The following is a 25,255-nucleotide window of genomic DNA, read 5'->3' on the forward strand; positions in this document are numbered from 1 at the left end:
CCCTCTTCTGTCACTGTCTGAGTCCTTTTCTGATGCATAGTTCTTTGTATTCCCTCTTGCACTGGTTCTCAGCAATGAGGAAAGATTGGGGCACATTTGCTTTAATTATGGCTGTGAAATGTTTGTCAGAGAAATTTGAAGCACAGTATTCTGCATTTCAAAAATTCTCACCAAGGGAAAAATATGATCCTGTATGGCCAAATAATTAAATGCTGTCACTCTGGTAATTCATCTCACTAAGGATCCAGGCCAGAAGAATTCTGTGTCTTGTAGGCAAGTTCTGTGTATTTGCAGGGTCAGACTATAAAGCAGGGTGGCTCAGGTAAAGATGTGTAAATGGCACAAGGCCAAGACACTTTTGCACGTATTTATTAATGACTAGAAATAAAGCGCACAATTTCAGAGCAATTCCAGTATATGGTATAGTATATGGTATTTGTTCATATGGTATCAGTTTTGATTGAGAGTGCTCACAGAGCCTCAAGGAACAGGACATACAATGGATATAAGAGGTCTACATGAAGCTGTTAAATTTGATTTGAAAATTTGATTGCAATGAACCAATCACAGTTAAACCCATGTTTAAAAGTAATTATGAGTAATTGTGTATTAGCGATTAAATAATTCTGACTAGCCCGCCCCTAAATTTCCTTAGAATTTTGGTTTTGTCCAAAATGGTTTGTGCAAAGCTTACAAAGCATGTACATCTTATTATTGAAAGCTATAAGTCAGGAGGGCTACAAAAGAGTTTCCTGAACATTAAATGTACCACGAAACACCGTGATGTTACGAAGAACAGGATGCTCCTCTAACATTGAAGTAATGACATAAAGAAAACATATTAGAAAAGCTGCAAAGAGACCCTTTAAAGGAGCTGCAGTATATCTGACAAATACTGGCGACTTCTTTTCACAATGAAAAACATACAACTTGAATCCCCTTGCATTTTGTGAGATCTGGAACATTTAAACACTAAAACTAGAACTTAAACAGGGCTGCTAATTAGGTCAACAGGAGACAGTTGTGTGCGATCAGTAGAGCATGTGACATGGTCGTGTGAGGTGCTGGGGCTGATGGGAAATGTTCTGCAACTTTACCAGTGCTAGCATGACATATTTGAATTTTGTTCCTTGCTATATCACTAAAGGTGGAAAAAGATATTCCACTATTAATATTGATTTAATGATAACATGATTCTGAAATATAAGCCACATTGTGTAGCGTACTGACACAGTCATATTTTTTAGTCTCATAAGAGAAGACTGAAGTCATATTTGGTAATAGTACCTTCTGTAATATAACTGCACAATGGGTATGACTTTAAAGTAGAATGGAGTTAAGTCAAAGATTTAAATGGATAGAAATCAAGAAACCTAGATGTAAATAAAATAAAAAATGATATTTTGTAATGAGAAAACAATTATGTTTAACCTCTTAATTCTGTCAGATTTGTCTATAGAGTAAGTTAAGAAAGCAATAGATTTATAATCAATGATCTAAACGCACCAATATCTTTGAAATAGAAGTAAATATTAATAGTAAATATTCAGTGTTGGTACAGTAAGTGGTGTCCTAGAACTTCTGGAAATGTTCTTATTATCTGCAGTAGCTGTTGACACGGAGCTCTTTAAGACCAGACAGTAGCTTGTAAGAGTGTCCCCTGTTTTATAGTGTGTGTTGTCTTTAAAGAATATGCATGCAGGTAGGCTCTCAGTTGGCAGTGACAGATCATACTTAAAGCTTTATCCACTAAGAAGTCATCCATTAAAGCAGTTTTCAAACCTGAGCCAATCCAATGAAGTGCAGTTGAGTAAAGTGTCCTTACTGTACTACTGCTGCCAGTCCCATTCTGCCAGGCCTTTAGCATTATAAAACCCATTATTTTACATCCAGCAACTTTCCAAATTGTGTAGGAAACAACAGTATATGTTCCATTCATTAGAAAGGGAATCGATAATGTTGAATCAAGCCTTCTTTACACATAATCTAAGTCACACGACTCTATATTTGTTTTGTAATTATTTGTTTTATTTAGTTACTGACAAAGAACTACATTTACGCAAACAAGTCTATGGGGCTTAACATTTTGTTTTGCTAGCTGGTTTTTGTGCTTTATATATATGACACTTTCTTTGAAGGCATAGAAAGAATACATTCATAACTTGCATTCGTAAGGCATTATGTACATTATCAGAATTATTTTTAAAACTGCATTACAGTTTATAGTAGTGGTTAAAATACATTTTATGCTTAGGTCATTTGGAGCTGTAGAGACACTGACTACAAAGCCAATTAGAACGATAGCTGTAAAGTGTCCTGCAATTATATAAATGATTCAAATAAGGTTTAAAATGTATAAGGAGTACATTATGAAATAATGTGTATGTGTGAATGTGTACAAGCTTTTTAACAATGATCTTCATAGAAAGTTTTAAAACCTCTCTAGGGTGGCGAAGATTCATACACTAAATAAAGGCGCCCCCCCCCCCCCACACACACACACCTTATTTATTTAGTTATTTATGTATACATTCTAAAAAGTCTAAATTGATATGTGATTGTATGTTTGTTATGTATTATAGCTAATGCTCAGGGTCTTTATAATATTGTGGCATCAGGTTGTGACAATTTTAAAAATTTTTTAGTTCCAGTTTAATTTTAAAAAATATATAAAAAAAATCACAAGGTGTCCTGTCATATCACACAATACACAATGTATAGTTTTGTTTCATCTGGTGCACCACATCATGTTTTTTTTTCACTTTTTAATTAGAGTATTTTTATTTGAATCTCTTTCTCATTGTCATTGACATGTTCTAAATAAAACTCCAGATATATTCTATATAGTTTTAGTTTATAATGATGCTGCATGATGTAGACATATTTCACTCATTAAGATGACAAGTTACTTTTCCCTCATTTATGAATCCAGTAAAACCATCTTTTCCCTAGTAAGTCCTCCCTGAAACAGATTTGATTTGTTCTGCTATAGCTGATGCAATGCAGATTCACAAGGATTGTCAGTAATAAAATGGATACTTACGTAATCAAGAATAACCATTTACTATGCAAATGTGTAGAGTTCTGCATGCTGATGCTTTACCTCCCGTTTTCTTTGGAGTTTTCTGTTGCAAATTTGGCATTATTTATTGGCAGGATGGCATCTGAGAACAATGCAAAACTGCATGCATTCTATTAAATTCAATTCAGTCTAATTAAGAAAGAGTGTGTTTTGAAATGTGGGAGAATATATGTGTAAAATCAGATCATCTGTTTCCTTTTATAAAAATAAACAGATCTATACGATCGAGAAAGCTTTGGTGTGATTTAATACTGTTTTTTCTTTCATCTCAGCACTGACCACCTGCATTATTTGAACAGCTTCCAAGCTGATTCTGATTGGTTATATCCTGCCTGTGTGGGCTTGGTGTGCCAGTTCCTATGTTAAGCCTGTGTGTCATTGAAATTGTCTGACAGATCGATCCAAATATAACCAACTAGCTTTGCTTTCATCTATTCTGGGTATGTTGCTAAAAATGCCATTTATCAGTCATCCTCCTCCTTGAACTTATTTCTTGCATTTAATTCAGACACCACCTACTACTGATTCTTGGCTAATGTGTGTCTTGCTTCCATGGCTCCAACAAATGTTGAGACTGAGCCTGTTAGTGAACAAAGCATCTGGTCTCATTCACATATTTTTGTTAATCTCTGTCCATTTATTCATTTGTCCTCATGCAGGCAGCAATGAGATGTTTAGTCCACACCCATTATGCAATAATACAGATTAGACACATGATCACTGACCTGAGAGCCATAAGTTAAGCATGTTATTAATTATTAACAGACGCAACAGTGATGTTATCGCTGCCTTTCTGTATGTACATGTTCAGCACATTTTCTTACAAGACATAAAACATGAGTAGTACATTATACATCTATGATCATTTATCACATTATATTATCTTGTAAAGTAATGACACTTGGGCTTTCTTTCTGAATACTATGACCTGACACAGGTTGATCTGGTTAAATATATTAACAGCACATTTTATATATTAACTTTCTGAATGGACTTACTTTCTGAATAGATAAACAAAAGCAGTCACTTCAATAAAAAATTTTTTGTAGTACCAAAATTCAATAAGGGCCATTTTGAAATTTAAAGGAAATACATGTAAAACCCCTCGCATTGCAAACAGCTTTTAAAATAGTCCTTTCCTCAGACTGAATAGCAACACATCACAGCTGTCTAACAGGGTCTGAGGCAAATGCTATTAAACCTCTTTTATATCTTTTAAGTAATGTTTAGAAAAGAAGCCAATTATTCAGCAAAGCTATAGTGTTTTCTCCCACCATTACACACAGCAAGCATGTTGTCATTACACCGAGCTTGGGTTCAATGTTGATTCAGGCTCAAGTGGAAGCTCAGAGTCATTCGTATTCTCTTTGGGTTTAGTTGTTTTTTCACTCTGACTTCGATTATGCTTCTCTCTTTCTAATGCTTTCTCCATCTCTGTGTAGTAATCCAGGGCTTTTCTCACTGGGTCAATGATATGTTGCTGTCGGACACAAAGACACAACACTTGATTTGTGTTGTAAAGTGAATTCCCTCTGTGTTTAAACATACAATACTAGCACTTACCTCGAGACAGGGGAAGAGATTAGCTAACTCGATGAACAGCGGGAAGAGAACAAAGCGAATAAAACCAGTCTGAGAGGAGGGCTTAGTCACCTTGTCCCGGTCCATAAATGGTGTTACAGGAAGTCCCTCTAGCTTCTCCATATCACTCTAAGAAAAAACATGATAACCCTTATTCTCTGAACACAAGCATCTTCATTCACTATGCTTTGCCACAAGCTAAACATTTCAACTCCTACATAATAAATGGAGTTGTTATTAAATGATTTTTAATTAATTGACACCTGATTAAAAAACTCCTGCAATAAGCAGTCCAGCCATGGCTCAGCCACATCCATGGGCCTCGCTTCATTAGAGATGTCACTCACTTTAATCATAATCATCATCAGCTAAAGTAAAAAAGAGCAGACAGGAAGTGTGTTAAAATATGGAACTAACTTGTCTTGTGGAATTTGAAACACATTAAATGCAACTATTTAAAGTCAAAATGAAGAGTCATTCTTTAATTAAAATATTAAAAAGAAATTTGATTTGTATATGGTATAAGAGGTATAGTCAGTGCTAGTATTGTAATGTAATCAAAGTAAAACCATTAGCACCAACTCCAATTGGATTTATTTTTATAAATGAATACATTAAATTGCAAGTTTGTTAATTAAATCTATTTTCCACAATGCTTCACTCATCAATATTTTTGAACATGCTTTTACCACATCTCTGTGATCCTTGTTACTGAATTCAAACACAGGCAGAATGGCTTTAAATTTGTTTAGGATCTCAGTGTGCCTGCTCATGTCTGTAGCCAGGATACACCTGAGAAAAACATGATTATGTTCAGACTTGCTGTGTGGTAACTGGATAGCTATCTATGGCTGTTAAACTCTTACATAAAATATTACATAAAATGCACATAATGAACCATACTTAATTATTCCCTCCCTTATCCTCTTGTATTGATCTGTTGACAGGTTCCGGAAAATGTTGCTTTCAGTCTGAAAAAGATTGATATTTATTAAGCCTGTAACCTAGTTTCTTTTAAACAGACCTTTTATTTTCAATGTAATGTTAAAGATTTTTAGTAGTAGCAGTAGCAGTAGCAGAAACAGTAATAGTATTTCACAAGGAGCTTTCTGCTGAAGGTTGAAAGGCTTATATCTCCCTCATCAGCCTTTAACATCTATTACATCAAAACAATCAGAGAGCAGATAGTTTGCAATGAAAGGGATTGTGTTGATTACTGAGTGATAGAGGGTCCTTTTAATGTCTCTATAGAGGACCCCTTTAGAGGTCCGGTTTTAAATGCCCATAGGTCCCAGAAAGATGCTTTAGCCACAAAGGAGATACAGAGGAACAAACAGCCATGGGAGAGAGGGAAAGATTTCTTAATAACACTTTTGAAGTAAACAAATTTCACATTTTTTTGTAAGATTTTTTTATATTTGTCCTTTAAATAACTTGAGTTTATTTCTAATTTTCAAATGTCTATTAAAATAAAAAATGGCTAAAAATAATGGACATTTTATGTGTATTAAATAATACAATGTCCAATAGGTATTTTATCAACAAGACAACAAGATAGCCTATAATAAGATATATACCTTGCTATGGCCATTTAATTTTGATGAATATTAACATATTCATCAGGCAATAAATTACCTTTTCCAGTATCTCAAATGCTACAGCACAGTGATGATTTTCCAAAGGAGAGATGTCATTGTACCGCAAGGCGAGTTCAGTGCGAGCATTAATCTGAAAGGCAACAAAGTCATAGTCATTTATGCGTTATATTGCACATTGTCAGAGCAACAATTAAGAAAATGTCTGTAACGTATTACTTCATTACAACAAACCTGTATGATAAGGTGCTTCTCTTACCTGGTAAGCATTGTTATAACCAGTGTGGTCTAGATCATGACATACAGCTGAGGTCAGCATGATTAAAAGATCGATGCTATCTATCTTAGCCCTCAGATCTGTTAGCCAAATCAGGCCATACATCTGCCAGCAAAAGATTGATGCAATGAGAGGGACATAATGAGCAGTTGGAGAAGATTAAATGATTGGTTGTGACGTACAGTAACCATACAGAATGTTAGAGTATAATGCAGCAATATTAACCAAAAAAGATGAGTTTTTTATGACGCAGAAGCCTGGATGGGGTCATGCCCTTCACTAATCACCAAAATTGTTGAGAAGAAAATTGAAGTGCTTGGAAAAAACACAGTGAGCAGATTGCTTTCTCTCTCTCTCTCTCTCTCTCTCTCTCTCTCTCTCTCTCACCATTTGAGTGACACAGAAGCAGTGTTTGAAGTTGTGGAAAGGGATGTTGTTGTATCGTTTATAGACTTCATAGAGGAAATGCTGCAGCACATCCAGCTCTATGTTAAAGGTGGAGATAAAATCCAGGTCTGTGTACATCACTTGGAGCAACACCATAATCTCAGCATCTTCCCACTGCCTACACACACACACAAAAAAAAAAAAATCACAACTGTTTTGTGGGACTGTGGGACACACATACACAAACACATACACAAAACCACACACACACACACACACACACACACACACACACACACACACACACACACAATGAGCATCATATTTTGTGTTCCTTAATATATGTTCTGACTGCATAGCATTTGACTTCCTTAATTCCTATTCCATCTAGTCCAATCCGGTAGCTTCTTTACTTACATTTTCTGTGCTTTTATGCAATTTTCTTCATTGGAAACACAGACTTGTCAGACATGTATGTCATCTTACCATTTTTACATCTCTAGAGAATCTGCATCCTGTTTTGTAAATTTGAAAAGCCTGGGTTCAAAAACTAAGCTAGAAGACCACTGAATAAAAACACTATTGAAAGCCTAGGGTCTCCTATTGATTGCTAAGCTTCCAAACAACCATTCATAATGATATGAGGCTTTTCTGGCAGATCAAAGGACTGAATCTTCTCTGCCCTCATTATGCAGGGTAAAAGAGCTGCGCTTCAGTAATGAACATCCATTTTGTTATAGCAGGTGCAGAGCTCATTTACTTAACTTCCATGTGCTGATGAGGTTTAATATTTTAAACCTTCCTGCACCTTCAGCCAGGAGGGGAATATCTAACTAGTAAATTAGAAGATATAACTGGTTCATTCCCTGAGGTATAAAAAGGTCAGATATTAATTATTTGAAGAAATGTGCATGATATTGTACGGTATTAAACTGCTCACAAAATGTAGTTTTTCATATTTCTCACTACAGATATAGTACTAGCTTTAGATTCATTCCTTTTGAACACATTATTTTACTGTTTTGTCCAGAAGTGATCAGTGAAATTTATTGAATAACACAAGCACATTAGCTTTGTTTCATATCCAAAAAAGTGATCAATTCAGGTGACATGATCAAGGACATGATTATTTAAGAAGCTGATTAATGCTCCTCAGCATAAGCTCAGTAGCCAGAAAGTTCTGTATAGACATCAACTTACAGTGGAGATCAAAATTAGAGAACAATTTATGAACACTTGATTTTTTTTCACAAATAATGTAATTGTCATTGCTCAACATTTGAAGGAATTTTGAATTCATGCTATACCATGCTAATAGAACAGTGTTTTACAAAATAACCAAGGCACTTGTAGGAAACACAATGATCAAAATAGAGAACAGCAATGACTGAAGCACAGAGAAAGATCACAACTAAAATTTTCTTAAAAAAATGACTTCAGCACATTTGTGTCCACAGGACATCACTAGTCTCTCACACTGCTCTGGTGTGATTTTGGTCCACTCTTCTCCCAGTCTCTTCCATAGTTTGGTGACTATAGTGGGTTTCTTGGCCATAACTTTGTCGCCAAGGATTTTCCAGAGGTTTTCTATTGGGTTTAGATCAGTACTGGCCATTTCATTATTTCAATGTTTTCAGCTTCAAGGAACTGCTTTACCCGTTTTGCTGTGTGACAGGGGGCATTGCTGTGCAGGGAAATTGCTGGCTGTTTGGGTGATGAACACAGGGAAGGAACCACATGTTGTCGAAGAAGGCTTTTATAAACATTTGCATTCACTCTGCCTTGTAGCTCTATAAAAGGCCCAACTCCTGCTGCAGAAAACATCCCCCAGGCCATAAAACTTCCCCCTCCACTTTTCACTGACTTCTTTACACACATTGGGTTCAGTCTATCCCCAGTTTGATGACGAACATAATGTCTCCCATGAAACCCAAATAAGTTAAACTTGCTTTCATCACTAAAGTGAACTTTGGACCAGTTCTCTGACACACAACATGCTCCTCAGAAAAGGTAAGTCCTATCCTTTTGATTTTTTCTGCTAATGAGAGGTTTTTATCCGCTTTATTGTGTCTTCTTTTTGCATTTGTCTTTCGTGGATGACCAGGCTTCGTGGGGGACTTGAGTTTGGGATGTTGTAAAGATGCAATATTTGAGAAATGACAGATTTGGAATGACCAACTTCTCTTGCACTATATTGCAAAGTCATTGAAAACTAGAAAGTTAGGCTGCCAGTTAAATAGGGGTTGTCAGATAATTAAAGAAATTAGCACCAGGTACCAGATAACTGGGAGATATCTGAAAGGGTTCTTTAATTTGATCAGTGCTTATTTTCAAATATCAATATCATAATATAACTTAAATATGTAACTCTATATTAAATATGTAAATATGTAAATATGCTTTGAAAAAACAGCTCTTTTACTCCTGCTTAGATCATTTCAAATAGGACTAAGCAGTGACCTTGAATTTAGGAAATTGTAGGTTGTTTTCTAATTTTGAACTGTGCATAAAACAGACAAGGAAGGTCATTTTTCTAGATCAGCATCGTGGCTACAAGCATCTCCTATATTTCAGTGATCAGGTACAGTGTAATGTATGCAAAAATGTTTCAAAACCCTTTTAGACATAATTAAATAGATCCACTAATACTGCATTTATACTTCGGAAAGGATTTAAAATGTACTGATATTCAAAAATCCCAAATTAGAAATCCTGATATTCAAATTCCAAAAAGCAGTATTGAAGCAGTCAAAACTGTTAAATATTCCTATACTTGTGTGGACACGTGGTCTCCACGAAGATATAAAGACACTAAACAGGTTGCTATATGTTAGTTCTCAATACACTGGTATGTACTTCATACATTTTTCCATTACACTGTCAGAAACTACATTTTTATAAGGGTCCATTTCTGACAGACCATCAGTATTTGATGAGCTACGTTATCATTTCACATTCTTATTCTTACTCTCTTTTAGCTTCCAAAAAAGTGAATCATCTCAGATAAGCCAAGCACCAAGTTGGGAAATATATCGAGATGAGCATGTATTGAGTTGAAATAAGAACTTACCAGTTATCAAAGGTTGGTGTTTTAAGGTATTGCCTCACCTCCTCAGAGACCTCCAGGGAGCTGTGTAAAGATAAATTACATAGTTTTATCGATCTAACTGCTCAGCAGTGAGAGGTCTTGAGACTTCACTAACCTCATCTGGAAGAACTTTTCCTTGACATGTTCGCACTCTTCACGAGTCTTGCGCAAAGTTCTCTTGTGGTAGAACGGAGATGGTTTGTGAGTGCCCTCAGACATTTCCTTGAACAGACCCAGCCAGCTCAGGTGCTCCACACTCTAAACATATTAAACAGATCAGTAAATCACAACATTACTGAGGGAAGAATCACAAATGTTTGACTGATCTGAATAGAGCTTTCCCGATGAAGAAAAGAACAAAATAACATTTTGTGGATTAGTTTTGTTTATTCTTGTGAATATCAGTAGTCTGCATGAACCTATTTGTTTACCTCAAGTTTTTCCCTGAATGACTCCACCTGTTGCTTCATCTCATAAACAACATCAGGGGTCTTGCCAGATTCTACAAGAATCTTCTTCTCTAGACTTTGCAACCTGTTAGACAATGTATTAGTACCCATTATCAAAAATCAGATAATGCATTATTTCAATTAAAATGAATCAATTAAACAACATTTAGACTATAGAGAAAACATGACTTAAGTGGTTTAATGTGTAATGATGCATACCGTTTCTCCATGGAGGAAAGATCAAAGCCCAGTGACACTGCCAGCTCTGTACCTAGAAGATGGCATAGCCTTTTAAATGCATTACAAGCCAATTTAATTATCTTAGTGCATTCTGAAAGAGAATAAAACACAATAGTTTCACAACAGACTTGACTTCGGTCAGCACTTCGTCTCTCTGTAGGCCAACACAGAGAGAATGAGGAGGAGCTTCTTCCTGCAGGCCTTATAGGCTCTTAACCAAGACAACACCTTATACATACATGTCTCAATAAATTAGAATGTCGGGGAAAAGTTAATTTATTTCAGTAATTCAACTCAGGTAGTAAAACTTGTGTATTATATAAGTTCAGAACACACAGACTGAAGTAGTTGGTAGTTAGTCTTTGGCTCTATTAATTGTGATGATTTTGGCTATCATTTATCAGAAACCCAACAATTCACTATCTCAACAAATTAGAATACTTCATAAGACCAATAAAAAACATTTTTAGTGAATTGTTGGCTTTCTGGAAAGTATGTTCATTTACTGTATATGTACTCAATACTTTTTAGGGGCTCCTTTTGCTTTAATTACTGCCTCAATTCGACATGGCATGGAGGTGATCAGTCTGTAGCACTGCTAAGGTGGTATAGAAGCCCAGGTTTCTTTGACAGTCTGCATTTTTTGGTCTCTTGTTTCTAATTATCCTCTTGACAAAAGATTCTCTATGGGGTTCAGGTCTGATGAGTTTGCTGGCCAGTCAAGCACACCAACACCATGGTCATTAAACCAACTTTTGTTGCTTTTGGCTATGTGAGCAGGTGCCAAAATCCTGCTGGATAATGAAATCAGCATCTTTAAAAAGCTGATCAGCAGAAGGAAGCATGAAGTGCTCTAAGATTCTTTGGCAAACGGGTGCAGTGACTTTGTTTTTCAAAAAACACAGTGGACCAACACCAGCAGATGATATTGCAACCCATTATCATCACAGATTGTGGAAACTTAACACTAGACTTCAAGCAACTTGGGCTATGAGCTTCTCCATCCTTCCTCCAGACTCTAGGACCTTGGATTCCAAATGAAATACAAAACTTGCTTTCATCTGAAAAGAGGACTTTGGACCACTGGGCAACAGTTAATTTCTTCTTCTCCTTAGCCCAATTATTGTCTGTGTTTCAGAAGTGGCTTAACAAAGAGGAATACGACAACTGTAGCCAAATTCCTTGACAAGTCTGTGAGTGGTGGCTCTTGATGCCTTGCCCCCAGCCTCAGTCCATTCCTTGTGAAGTTCACCCAAATGCTTGACTATTTGAGTTGAATTTCTGAAATAAATGAACTTTTCCACGACATTCTATTTTATTGAGATGCATCTTTACTTTTTGTGCTCCCACACTCACACCCTTATAATATATTATAATAGTATATATGAACATTCTATATATTAACCTTTCTATTAATATATATGGCATATCGTATATTTATAAATGTTTGTTATATGTGTTAGCTTTTTCATTGCAACTATTCACTATTCACTAGCTCAATGTTGCATCGCATTGTATTACACTCCTTGTACAATTGCACAGAGCTGCATTTTATTCCATGCAGAATTCATTGATAATTTACCAATATCATTATTATTCTTATACCATAGCCTGAATTATAGCATTTTTTTATTTATTTTTAAATCTTTTATAGATATGTTGTCGAATTTTGTCGAAATTCCTCAACATCTTATTTTATTTCTCTCTCACGTTAAAGTTCATAACAAAAGTAAACTTTTATATGTATGTTACTGAGAATCAGCAAGAACTTTCTTGGTTCTGAGAACACTTTGATGTTTTAAAACCTGTTATAATGCTGGAAACTTAATATGGATTTATGGAATCCATAAAAGCTAAAAAAAAAAACTTTCCTCACAAACTTCACCACTTAAACAGTTACACAGCTTTTAAAATCTATTTATTTGGAGCAATCACATTTGAGAATTCAACAGCACTGTGGTATAACAAATACAATAATACTTTATGTCACCCGTCATCTTAGATCTAACAGATTTACAAAATATAGTTGATTATATCTAAGGTAGAAAATACCTAATGGCTCACTGTTGCAATCAGCAGCAACCACCTCCAGCTTGTAGCATGTGTGAGGGCTGTTGGGAGTCAGCTGAGGGGAGATATTAATGATGTTGCCCTTGGTATTGTAGAGTTTTAAGATATCATGTGGACCAGCTTCAGCTGCCGATTGGAACAAGTCTGTAGGAGTAGTGTGTACACACATACATCTGATTTTAATCAAGACAACAGCATGAGTTTTATGAATAGCATATGCTTGACACAGAGCTGCCACTTGAGGAGAGCTCTGTCAGCAGCACCTGTGGTTCCAGGCTTTCAGCAGGAACATGGCACTAAAATAGCATTCAAGTAAATCACATCTTTCCTATATAACAAAATAACTCTTGTACTCTTTCATTCAGTACAATCAAGACTCATATTAGTGCAACAGTAATCTGCAGCAGGAGATCAGTCTTGTGGTTCTAGGTAGCATCTTTTTTGTTTTTTTTTAAGCATATTTTTCAGTGTTCTTGTATATAATCATACCAACATTTCTGATTCCATACAATCCTCTGTGACAGTGATACATACAACTGTGTACAGTCAGTCTATCTCAATATCTATCATGTAAAAATGAAAAATATACACTGATTTTGATAAAGATTGAGCTATATATATTTATTTTTAATTTTCCAGTTGAAATCTTAATTAAACTTGATTTGGTTTACTCCATTATAAGAACAAATCACTAAAATCCTTAATGTGTATTACTTTTGTCAAATTGTATCACATTAATGGCTTTTTTATTCAAAGCTAACAACTAGGGAAAGCAAAAAGTCCTTAGGCAATAAGAAAAGTCCTTACCTTTGACATCTTGTGGAGGACAATCAATAGGGAACTCAGCCTGCTCTGGTCTTCCGTTTACTGTGAAATAAATAATTTTAGTTTCCATGCCAGTCGACGGCAGTCTCACACACCACACAGCCGAATGGATTGTGAACAGTGTATGACATCTATTTAACACAGGGCCACTTTACAACTCCTCCCTCTTTTTATTTCTATTTGCCTCTTCCAGCCTTGTCCATTGTATACTTCTACTACTACTACTACTACTACTATTAATAATAATAATAATAATAATATTATGTTTGTAATCATTTTATATATATATATATATATATATATATATATATATATATATATATATATATATATATATATATATATATATATATATATATTATTTTGTTTTGTATGGCATGGTCAAAAATTAGATTACAGAAATAACTGAGCAAAATAAAAAACAAAATAAATGGAACAAAGTAAACGACAAATAAACTGGACACCATCTATAACATCTATAACAAGCAATCTTTTGTGATAAGTTGAAAACACCATTCACTTGTGCCCTAATTCAGGCAATGACTACTATTACTTACCGGAGTGTTTACAAGCATTCAGTCAGTTAAACACGCAATAATTGTTTTTTTTTAGTAACATCTGTTTGTGACTTTTTTCTACAAGAATATTATTTTTGTGGGGGGCACGGTGGCTTAGTGGTTAGCATGTTTGCACCTCCAGGGTTGGGGGTTCGATTCCCGCCTCCGCCTTGTGTGTGTGGAGTTTGCATGTTCTCCCCGTGCATCGGGGGTTTCCTCCGGGTACTCCGGTTTCCTCCCCAGGTCCAAAGACATGCATGGTAGGTTGATTGGCATCTCTGGAAAATTGTCCGTAGTGTGTGATTGCGTGAGTGAATGAGTGTGTGTGTGTGCCCTGTGATGGGTTGGCACTCTGTCCAGGGTGTATCCTGCCTTGATGCCCAATGACGCCTGAGATAGGCACAGGCTCCCCCGAGTATAGTTCAGATAAGCCATAGAAAATGAATGAATATTATTTTTGTAATTGTATATTGGCAGACATTGTATGTTTGTGAAAACAAAAATGAAAAAAGTAGTATGTGATTGCCATTTTCTGAATTAATATCCAGAATATTTCTGATGATGCGTGAGTGAAATGATTGCAGAGATCGACTACTGATCATTCATTATACAAACAATGCATCTGTTTATCCACAGACTGTTCATGACTCAATGTCAATTGTGATGACATACAGTCACATCAATCAGCTGCTTGAAGACTGCAGAGAACTGCTGGACAGGACCAAGTTGGTATTATTAACAATAAACAATATTAAATGTATCCCCTACATTCACTTAAATAATAATAATAGATAATATACATCTACTGAGCACTTTATTATGAACATGCAAGTGTATTATGAAGAAACGTAAATGTACTACAAGTTTATTGTTCTAAGGAAATCATATATATTTAGATTAAAAAAACAATTTAAAAACTTTGCAATTATTTTGTTTTAAAATAAATTAGTTTTTTAGACTGCTTGACCGACAGAAGAGAACTGATCAGGACACCTTGCAAAGGTTTAACTGCTAAAAGCAGAGGGCTCCCATCAGCACCTGTGGAACATGGAAAAAGAACGGAGACTGCAATGTTAAAGCACGTTTACCACAAGGTAATAATACCTACTACACCACATTTACAAAAAAAGGTAACAGCATAGTGTGAATTAATAACACATTTACAACAAAATCAGAGCATAGTGTGAGGTTATAGCACAGTTATGACAAGGTAATAGCAGCATGTGGTGTAAAAGCACAGTTACAACAAGGTTATAGCAAAGTGTGATGTAATAACACAGTTTCCACAAAGAAATAACACAATGTGATGTAATAGCACATTTATGACATGGTAATCGCACCATGTAGGGAAATAGCATTGCCACAGTGAATCGTCTGTTTTTACGTAACCCTATGCTCAGCATCCTCTACTATCACACGAATTAATTTCATGTCTTCTATCAACAACTACATATATGTCTTCGTTGGTTTCCTCTTGGCCTATTACCTAGTAGTTCCATCTCCAATGTCCTTCTACCAATATAACCACTCTCCTTCCTGTGCACATGCTCAAATCGTCGCAATCTATCCTCAACCCCAAAACACTCAATCCTGTCCATTTTCGTCACTCCTAAATAGAATCTCAACATCCTCATCCCTGCTACCTCCATCTCTGCCTCATGTCTTTTCCTCAGTACAGTCTCTAACCCATACAGCATAGCTGGTTTTACTACTGTCTCGTACACCTTTTTAATCTATTATCACACAACACCTTTCTCAACCCACTCCAACCCACCTGAACACACCTCTTCACCTCTTTCCCCACTCCCTGCCACACTGGACGGTTTACCCCAAATACTTAAACTCCTGCACCTTCATGACCTCAGCCCCGTGTAGCCTCACTAGTAGGTATTCTGTCTTACTTCGACTGCCTTTTATTCCTCTTATTTCCAGAGCAGGCCTCCACTTTTCCAGGTGTTCCATCACCTGCTCTCTACTCTCACTACAGATCATAATGTCATCTGCAAACATCATTGTCCATGGAGATCCCTGTTTCACTTCATCTGTCAACCTGTGCATCACCATAAGAAGGGACTCAAAGCCAATCCTTGATGTAGCACCACCTCCACCTTCTGACCTACAGCATATCTCACTGTTGTCATACTCCTCTCACACATATCCTGAACTATTCTGACATACTTCTCTGCCACTCTTGACATCCTCATACAGTACTATAGCTCCACTCTTGGCACCCTGTCATACGCTTTCTCTAAATCCACAAAGACGCAGTGCGGCTCTTTCTGACCGTCTCTGGTACTTCTCCATTTACATTCTCATAGCAAAAATTGCATCAGTAGTTCTCTCTCTGGGCAAGAAGCCATACTCTAGCTTACAAATATCAACTTTCTTTCTTATCCTGGCTTCCACTACTCTTTTGCATAGCTCCACTGTGTGGCTCGTCAACTTTATACCTCTGTAGTTGCTACGATTCTGCACATTACTCTTGTTCTTAAAGATTGGCACTAGAAAACTTCTCCTCCATTCCTCAGGCATCTTCTCACATATCATCATATATCATCTGAACCAACAGCCTTTTCACACTTTCCCTTTTGCCTTAGAGCCTTCCTCACCTCCTCCTTTCTAATCTTTGCTTTTTCCTGTTCTACAGTATTCAACTCTTCCTCCCATCTTTTCCTTTCGTTTTTCCTCATTCATCAGCTCCTCAGAATATTCCTTCCATCTATGTCTCTGTCTTGCTGACCTGTACAAGTCCTTCTCACCTTTCCTCGTGTCTAACCTGGCATGCAACTCATTGTATGCTTTCTGTTTGGCCTTTACCACATCCCTCTTCAATCTGCACTGCGATTCCTTGTAATCCTGTCTATTTTCTTTGGTCCTTTCAAGTCAAGTCAAGAGTCAAGAAACTTTTATTGTCATTTCAACCATATATAGCTGTTGCAGTACACAGTAAGCAGTCCTAGCCACATAAAGTGCAACTGTGCAACCTGGTGCAAACAGTGCAGGACAAGACAGACAAGACAGTGCAGGACAAGACAAACAAGACAGACAAGACAGTTCAGGACAAAAGACAGTGCAGACAAAAAGTTACAAGACAATGCACAAAATTACAAAAAAGACAATACACAAAAGACAGTAAACAGAAACAGCGCCGACCGACCAGTGTAAATACTGTATGTAAATACTGTATGTTCAGACAATATTGCTGGCAGTAATACTAGAATGAACACAGTTTCTTAGCAGCAGGTCCCTGAGATAGTGTATAAGATTGTGCAAAAACAGCAACAACTGAAATATTGTACAGTATGTGCAAAACAACTGAAATGTTAGTCAGCATGTGCAAAGAGCAAAAAAGTAAAAAAGTGTGCAAAACAGCACGTAAACAGTTTGTAAACAGTAAGCATGTAAACAGTTTGATGAATGTCAGCATCATGTAAACAAGTTGATGGCTGTATATTAGAAGTGTATGTTTTAGGTGTAGGTCTGTACAGTCCATACAGATGATGTGCATGTGTATGTTGTGCTCAGTACAGTTCAGTTCAGTTATTGAGAAGTCTGATGGCTTGTGGGAAGAAACTGTTACACAGTCTGGTCGTAAGGGCCCAAATGCTTCTGTACCTTTTTCCAGACGGCAGGAGGGTGAAGAGTGTGTGAGGGGTGTGTGGGGTCATCCACAATGCTGTTAGCTTTGTGGATGCAGCGTGTGGTGTAAATGTCCATGATAGAGAGAAGAGAGACTCCAGTGATCTTCTCAGTTGTCCTCACTATCCACTGCAGGGTCTTACGATCCGAGATGGTGCAGTTCCCAAACCAGACAGTGATGCAGCTGCTCAGGATGCTCTCACTGGTCCCTCTGTAGAACATGGTCAGGATGGTGGGAGGGAGATGTGCCTTTCTCAGCCTTTGTAGGAAGTAGAGATGCTGCTGGGCTTTCTTGGTGATGGAGCTGGTGTTGAGTGACCAGGTGAGGTCTACTGTACGTCCCACTTCTTTTTAGCTGGCCTCTTCCTCTGAATGCTGTCCTGTACTTTCTTGCTCCTCCATCAATTTTCCTTATCTTCTTTTCTCCTTCCAGAAGACACACCTAGCAACCTCCTACCTGTCTCCCTGAACATTTCTGCTATAACACGGGTTGCTGGCTTGCAACCCATGTGGCTAGAATTAATTGTGTAATTATTGTTAATTTATTGTGTAATAGCACCGTTATGACAAGGTAATAGCAACATGTGGTGTAATAGCACATTTATAACAAGGTAATAACACCGATAGCACCATCATTACCAAAAGCAGGCATTAAATTTATCTCTGGGCAGGGACTTTTATCTTCACCACCAGACATAACATACTTGTCACAAACACAAAAACACAAAACAAACAAAAAAGTACTATTGGTTGATCTTGAGTTTTAAAAATGCTCTTTTTTTTTAAGAAGTGCTTGTAGTGACTCTTAGTTCCACTAGACAACAGCAGTGCCTTGATTGTATTTCTCCCCTCAACCCTACCACATAGATTGATTCCTAAGACATGCATTATTTGATCTAGTTTTAGACTAGGTCAATTCTCACAAAAGTACAAACACTAAAAATCATACTAAGGTCAAATAAACCGCTAGCTTCAGGCTTATTCAAAAACATTCTCCACATCACCTGCATAAACTAGACATTAAAGATTACTGCAAAAAAATGGGTTGTTGATGGGTTGGTGATTAAGTGCACGCATATTCTGCTGATTACGGTAACTTCCTTCCGCTTGTGCTCCGCTTGTGCTCTCCGGTACAGCAGGTGGCGCATCACAGCATTTCGTGTAGGAAGTCACGTGTTTGTAGCCACCAGCAGGTTGTGCTTCCTCTGTCCAGACACGTGGTTGCTTATCGTGTGCTATGTCGTGTGTGAAGAACGTTGCTTAGTGTTTATTATTATTATTATTATTGTTTTGAAGTTAAAGTTATTTCCACCATGACAGAGACGAAACAGAGCGGGAAGCTGCTCGCTCTTAACCCCAGTGAAGACGCTGAGTTTCAGAAGAAAGTGCAGCAAGTGAAAAAGCGACAGAAAACGGTACGAGCCTCGGTTTTAGTGTAGCTTTAGTGTAGCTTTACTGTAGCTTTAGTGTAGCTTTAGTGTAGCTTTACTGTAGCTTTAGTGTAGCTTTACTGTAGCTTTACTGTAGCTTTAGTGTAGCTTTACTGTAGCTTTACTGTAGCTTTAGTGTAGCTTTACTGTAGCTTTACTGTAGCTAACCTACAGCTGTGAGAAGGTGGATGGTGTTTTTAGGTGTTTTAAATCTACTATTTGTTTTGGTTGTGAAAGGGTAGACGATTAATTTGGATTTCAGAGGTTTGGTTCAATTAACACTGCTGTTTATTTTGCCAGAAGTGTCTAATATCTGTGTGTATGTGTGTGTGTATATATATATACCCCCTTATCCAGAGTAACTTGTAATTTTTTTTATTTCAATTTATACAACTGAGCAATTGAGGGTTAAAAGGCCTTGCCGTGGGAGCCTGGGATTCGAAATCATGACCTTCTGGTTATTAGCCTAACGCCTTAACCACTAGGCTACCAGGTCCCTATAGTGGATTGTGTTTGTACCGAAGATTAGTTTCACTCGCTATGCTTCATGTAAACTCTCTACATTCTACTACATTTTCTCCTGTAGGTTTTGACTCCCGGTGTAATTTACGTGGGCCACCTTCCCCAGTCGCTCGCTGAGCCACAGCTCAAGTCTTACTTCTCTCAGTTTGGTGATGTCCTGCGCTTGAGGCTCTCCAGAAGTAAAAAGGTAATTACATGTTTTCTCTCTCTCTCTCTCTCTCATTCATATATATATATATATATATATATATATATATATATATATATATATATATATATATTGTATAAAATTGTGTTCAGTGATGATATTGAATGGCACAATCTGAAAATTACCTGCAGCACTTTTATTGCGGTGGGTGAGATAATTGTGCCCATAGAAAGGTGGTCCATTAAGCTTATCGCCAGCTCTGTAGTTGCGCGATGAAACCCATGTGCCTACATTAAGCTAATGTATGACCGTTCTGAAGATAGTCGACCGCCTTGTGCGTTTTGAAGGGCTGTAATTCTGAGCTGATGTTTGTTGGGTTTATATTTGCAGACAGGCCGGAGTAAAGGCTACGGGTTTGTGGAATTTGAGTGCGACGAAGTGGCCAAGATTGTCGCAGAGACCATGAACAATTACCTCATGGGAGAAAGACTGATCAAATGTAGGTGAAATTGTTTACTGTTAATGTTGTCAATGTAACTGTTACATCTGACCGTGTGATTTGGTTGCTGTGTCAAGTATGTCAAGTACTATTTTAAGCAGGATTATGTGTTTTTGCCTGTACGTATTCAAACATCCACAGTTTAACTGTAACATTTATCCTTTTTCACTCCTTGTGACCTGAGACACTTGAAAACGATTCCATTTTGTGTTCTCAGCTAAAGCCACAGTCAGGCTGAATGTTAATTAAAATGTCTTTTGATTTCACAAGCTTCTGGGCTGTAAGCCCATAGAAATCACAAATGTGGGACTGCGTTCTCTTTAGTTGGTAAAAAATAATAAATTTACGAGCAACCTTTTAAGTTCCAACACAATAGATCTTTTCATTACTGTGTATTTATTGCTGCATACGTTAAAACCTTGACTTTAATCTACCCATATACAGTTTAAACTGTTTATGGGTAGATTAAACAGCGTATATATATATGTGTGTGTGTGTATGTGTGTATATATATATATATATATATATATATATGTATGTATATGTATATATGTGTGTGTGTGTGTATGTACACACACACACACACACACACACACACACACACATACACATGTATATAATGTGTGTGTGTCTTGCACACCATTTTTATTTGGATATTGACAACCTTTATGAAGACAGCTGCTGTTAAATGAACTTGAGCATGAATGTAACCATAAGCAGGTAGCAATAAGCAATATGCTCTATTAATTGTCATAAGTTAGAAAAGTCCAAGTAAATTCATCTTTTTATGTGTTTAAATCTCTTACTGAAGTGTGGTTAAAATATGCCCCATGTTTCTGTTAACGCAATATTTGTATTTGTGATTTTCTTTTATAAATTTGCACTATAGACTAATACAATAACAGGCTTAAATAAACCCAAAACATAAGTACACTTACAGTTCTCACGGACACGCGTTTTATCAACTTGCTAGTTATCCTCCAGACAGTGATGGACCACATCTTTCTCTCATTTTGGCCGTGTGGCGTGCGTGCCCGCTCGCGGTGTGAAGCGCGTCCGTGCTATTCTCCGAGATGCACTTGACGGCCTTTTGTGCAGCGGAATTTTTTTTTTTTGACGACCTAGTTGAGGAGGTAGGGTTTCCCAGCTTAGTCGGGCCACCCGAACTGCAAAGTGCCGCGGGAAACCCTGAGTTGTATTAATTAAGCATTAACAAATGATGACGTTAAATGTATGTCTCAGTGTTTTCATTAATTAATTTGTTTTGTTTTTTTTTGGACAGGTAATGTGGTGCCACCTGAGAAAGTCCATGAAAAGATGTTTGTTGGTTCTCAGAAAATATTTAAGAAGCCTAAGCGCCCTGCAGTGGCACGCTATAATCGAAACCATGGCCCTAAAGAGATGAAGAAACTTTCTGGAAAACTTCTAAGCAAAGAATCAAAGCTTCGCAAGAGACTGGCAGAAAAGGGCATCGACTATGATTTTCCAGGATTTGTTAGTATATCAGTAGAACCCATTTTAATTAATTTAAAGTAGTAACCTCTTATTTGTTATAAACAACTAAAAAATATGTCTCTCTTTCAGGCAGCTCAAGCAAAGAAAGCTCTGTCAGATACATCGACCTGCAGTGCGGTGAGCACAGTTTGAACACTTGCATTGATTTTCTTTCGATGGAGTTGATGTGATGCAATTATTACAGTAGCTGAGATTCCTCAGACTTAACTGTTCTTTGGCACATTCTGAAAATTACTCTAGGTGTATTTGTCTTCTGGAGTAAGATATTTGTGCCAACAGAAAAATGGTACATTTAGCTTATTGTCAGCTGATGTAGCTGCACAATGAAACCCATGTGCCAACACTCCAGTAAGTTTAAACAGAAAACTCCACCCTCAAATACGTTGAGTATATTTATATATAATTGTGATCATTTGTATGTCTTTTTGTTATGCTCATGAGAATAACACAAGGACAATGTTTTACAGGTTACAGTGGAATTTAATAGAATGTCATAGCTCTCAATCATAATTGATAACATTCAGGTTTCTGAATTATTTCCTATAAAAACATACCTTAACTCTCAATGTTTTCCAGTGACATTTGTCATATTAATGAGAAATCCCATGTAGTAGCAGCGAAGATAGCAAACACCAAACATTTCATTATTGTTTGTGCAGAGTGTACAGATGAGGTGAGAGATGGAGAGGTTAAATTCTAAAGTGCCACCGCATTGCTCTCTGTACCAATCAAGGGCTAATGGCTAGTGGCTCCACTAGTAGCATGTAGTCAATCATTGGTGTCAGGCTAATCTAGGAAACCCTTTATCAAACTGAAACTAGACCAACATGTTTGTGGGGGAGTCGTTGACGGTGGCTTTTTATTTAAATCCATGTTCACACACTTCCTGACCTTTTTTTTTGTGAATCATTTGTTGTTTGTAGGACACCACACCGGTTTGTACACCTTCAGTCCTGGAGAGAAGGAGGTCCATGAAAGTCAAGGATGATGATGTAGATGATGAAATTGTTCTCAAAATGCCACCAACGAACAGTGAATATTTTGAAGACTCTGAGGATACGGAGGAGGATGAGGAGGAGGAAGTGTCAGAAGATGAAGAGGAACCGTCACATGCTGATGAGGATTGAGCCTCTGTTTTGAAGAGGGACTAAAGAGCTAAACTGGTTAATTAAAATGTCTAGATTTGTATTCAGAGGATTTTTTTTTTCCTTTTTTGAGGAAATTGAGGATCACCTACAAAGCAGGAGGCCTGATTTATATGAACTAAAGAATTGTTTCAGCATTTAGAAAGGTCTGATTGAGACCTTTCCTTATGCAAACATGTTCACTGGTTACGTCTGGGATGGCTTTCCGAAAATGGCATAAAATGTACATACAACCTTTTTAAAATGAATCCTCTTACTTAGTCCTCTGCTTCTGAATGTGTTGTCACATTGTTGTTAGTGTGTAGCATTATGTGTAGGCTATGGCTTTCAAGTGTTACGAATGAAAAACGAAATGCACGTTAAGAAGTTTGATTGATTGCTACGCAGACAAGCAGCGGTATATGGAAATGTTTGTATTTTGCCATATCCATGGAAAATAATTAGCTGGCCAAGATGGTATGGACCATATTTATACTCAGTGCCAGTTTCAGAAAATGATAAAAATATATTTGGTTTCTTTAAAGAAGAATAAAAATATTTAAAAATATTTCATTAAAAAAAAAACATTAAGCAAGCCTTGTTTGTCTACGACATAACTGTGGCTCAGATCTGTGTTGTGTTTTAATAATGGAATTCACATGTCCTTTATTTACATTTGATGATGTAAAACTCTTTCATTGTGGATTTCTGTCACTACAGAAAAATAAAATTAGCCTCTAACGTTATCTTGAAAAATATGAATAGTTTCTAAAGATTTTTTTTATGCATTTGATCCCCTTTAGATTTTTTTGAATCTACCTACCGCTAGAGGGCGCAAGAAACTTTCTGAAACCATTATTAATCAGAATGGGGTTTATTGCCAGGTAAAATGTCTGTATGTACAGGAATAGAGTTAATATTATCTGGTTAGTTATGAGTTACATTACATGGTGGGAAGAAACAGACTATAAATGACCATCATACCATGAAGACATTTCTAAGACCAGAAATAGCAGAGCTTTTTTTCGTGGTATTCTACAAACAGTTAAAATGTAAAGGTGTTGATGGACGAATGATCAGAATTGTGTCTTAAACATTGTGAACTTCATGTTTTCATATGATGTGAACCTCCATATCATAAGGTCTACAATCATATTGTGGGGGACTTGATAATTAGCGCATGCGCACTGCGCCTCCGTCATTGTCCCTCACAGCAGGGCAGCTCTACACACACACACGTTCATCGCTGCTGCTCTTTTACCTCCAGCGTCTGAAACGGCTTTTTCCACCTCTTAATTACAGGTTAATCATTAAGGTGAGTCGTTATTTTGTACTGTACAGTAAATTCGGACCTCTCGTTGTGACTTGTATTGTTTTCCCCATTGACCTGTAGATAGCGCGCTTTGTGCTGGATTTGTACTGAGCTAACATCAGTCAGGCTAGCTTTAAATAAACACACAAAATCAATGAAAACGCAAACTAATCGTTTCTGTACATGACTGATGAGCTGTCTCGGAAATCGCTCCGTCTGTTGATTTATTGTCTCATTCGCTCTGCATTTTTAATACTGTATAAATTCTGTGTAGCCAGAAGATTAGCACTTAGCACCGAAGCTAACGCTAACAGGGCGATGACAAGGCGCAAAACAGAGACGAACCGTCAGTTATTTGGTCTAAATCATGCAGATTAACGTATTTAGTTCTCAACGTGGGCTATATATAAAGAGGTAAACGTAAATCTAAGACGGTTATCTGTTCTTTATAGCGTTTGTTATTTCTGCTGGTGTTCAGCAGCTAGCTTTTAGCTGCCTGCTACAGCTTACTCACCGTGCTGAGGTTGTGTACCTGAAAAACAGTCAGGTAGGATTGTAATCTGATGTCTTTCAGAGCCTTTTGTACCTGTTCAAGAGTATGGTGCTATATTTACAAATATACATATATATAGATGAAATGTGATGACTCGCCCTGTACTAATCTTGTGTTTGCCCCATTAAATGCCCTCTAGATGGGGTGGATTTTGCTCCACCACCATAGCAGCTTGTGGTTCATCAGTTCACCTCCTTCATTGTATTTGTGTAAGTTGGTTATGTGTACAGCATCGTTTGGAGTGTACAAACCTCAGGTAGTTTGATACTGGAATGTTTTGCAATCTCCGATTGATGATGAACGCTTTTCTGTTTTTAGGACTAAAGCCTTAGCTTTAGTCTCTTTCAGTAAGAGAACGTGAT

The 25,255-nt window shown here is 37.0% G+C and overlaps 3 protein-coding genes and 2 non-coding genes across 5 annotated transcripts in view; 4 read left to right on the forward strand and 1 right to left on the reverse strand.

Moving 5' to 3' along the window:
• Positions 1-3,698: 3,698 nt before the first annotated feature.
• Positions 3,699-13,664, reverse strand: si:dkey-219c10.4 (high affinity cGMP-specific 3',5'-cyclic phosphodiesterase 9A). The gene is made up of 14 exons (XM_060877286.1): positions 13,577-13,664; positions 12,752-12,913; positions 10,679-10,730; positions 10,442-10,544; positions 10,126-10,268; positions 9,993-10,052; positions 6,923-7,100; positions 6,518-6,640; positions 6,299-6,391; positions 5,567-5,634; positions 5,353-5,455; positions 4,927-5,031; positions 4,646-4,792; positions 3,699-4,562 (listed from the first exon to the last, which is right to left on the reverse strand). The coding sequence occupies exons 1-14, from the start codon at positions 13,662-13,664 to the stop codon at positions 4,383-4,385; spliced, it is 1,605 nt and encodes a 534-aa protein (XP_060733269.1). The 3' UTR covers positions 3,699-4,382.
• Positions 13,665-18,974: 5,310 nt separating this feature from the next.
• nifk (nucleolar protein interacting with the FHA domain of MKI67) lies at positions 18,975-23,821 on the forward strand. Its single transcript, XM_060876279.1, has 6 exons — positions 18,975-19,205; positions 19,807-19,929; positions 20,281-20,389; positions 21,672-21,883; positions 21,974-22,021; positions 22,828-23,821. Exons 1-6 carry the CDS (start codon positions 19,104-19,106, stop codon positions 23,029-23,031), a joined length of 798 nt encoding a protein of 265 aa, XP_060732262.1. The 5' UTR covers positions 18,975-19,103; the 3' UTR covers positions 23,032-23,821.
• Positions 20,060-20,185, forward strand: LOC132850738 (small nucleolar RNA ACA64). The gene has a single exon (XR_009649002.1). It is a non-coding gene; the product is annotated as a small nucleolar RNA ACA64 (small nucleolar RNA).
• LOC132850734 (small nucleolar RNA ACA64) lies at positions 22,124-22,250 on the forward strand. The gene has a single exon (XR_009649000.1). It is a non-coding gene; the product is annotated as a small nucleolar RNA ACA64 (small nucleolar RNA).
• A 404-nt stretch (positions 23,822-24,225) lies between the features above and the next one.
• clasp1a (cytoplasmic linker associated protein 1a) overlaps positions 24,226-25,255 on the forward strand; it is a 50,698-nt gene continuing 49,668 nt past the window's right edge. The window contains exon 1 of the mRNA XM_060876283.1: positions 24,226-24,343. The gene's annotated coding sequence lies outside the window, so the exon portion shown is untranslated. The remainder of the gene's footprint in view (positions 24,344-25,255) is intronic.

Source organism: Tachysurus vachellii, chromosome 8 (assembly GCF_030014155.1).
Source record: "Tachysurus vachellii isolate PV-2020 chromosome 8, HZAU_Pvac_v1, whole genome shotgun sequence".
NCBI classification, from domain to species: Eukaryota; Metazoa; Chordata; class Actinopteri; order Siluriformes; family Bagridae; genus Tachysurus; species Tachysurus vachellii.

What these genes read in the sequence shown, in the direction of transcription:
- nifk (XM_060876279.1), top strand. Translation starts at nt 19,104, where the DNA reads ATGACAGAGACGAAACAGAGCGGGAAGCTGCTCGCTCTTAACCCCAGT. An exon ending in TGAAAAAGCGACAGAAAACG is followed by an intron (nt 19,206 to 19,806) that starts GTACGAGCCTCG and finishes TTTCTCCTGTAG; the next exon opens with GTTTTGACTCCCGGTGTAAT. An exon ending in GGCTCTCCAGAAGTAAAAAG is followed by an intron (nt 19,930 to 20,280) that starts GTAATTACATGT and finishes TTATATTTGCAG; the next exon opens with ACAGGCCGGAGTAAAGGCTA.
- si:dkey-219c10.4 (XM_060877286.1), bottom strand. Translation starts at nt 13,664, where the DNA reads ATGGAAACTAAAATTATTTATTTCACAGTAAACGGAAGACCAGAGCAG. An exon ending in CATTCAGGGAAAAACTTGAG is followed by an intron (nt 10,269 to 10,441) that starts GTAAACAAATAG and finishes TAATATGTTTAG; the next exon opens with AGTGTGGAGCACCTGAGCTG. An exon ending in ATAAGGGAGGGAATAATTAA is followed by an intron (nt 5,456 to 5,566) that starts GTATGGTTCATT and finishes TGTTTTTCTCAG; the next exon opens with GTGTATCCTGGCTACAGACA.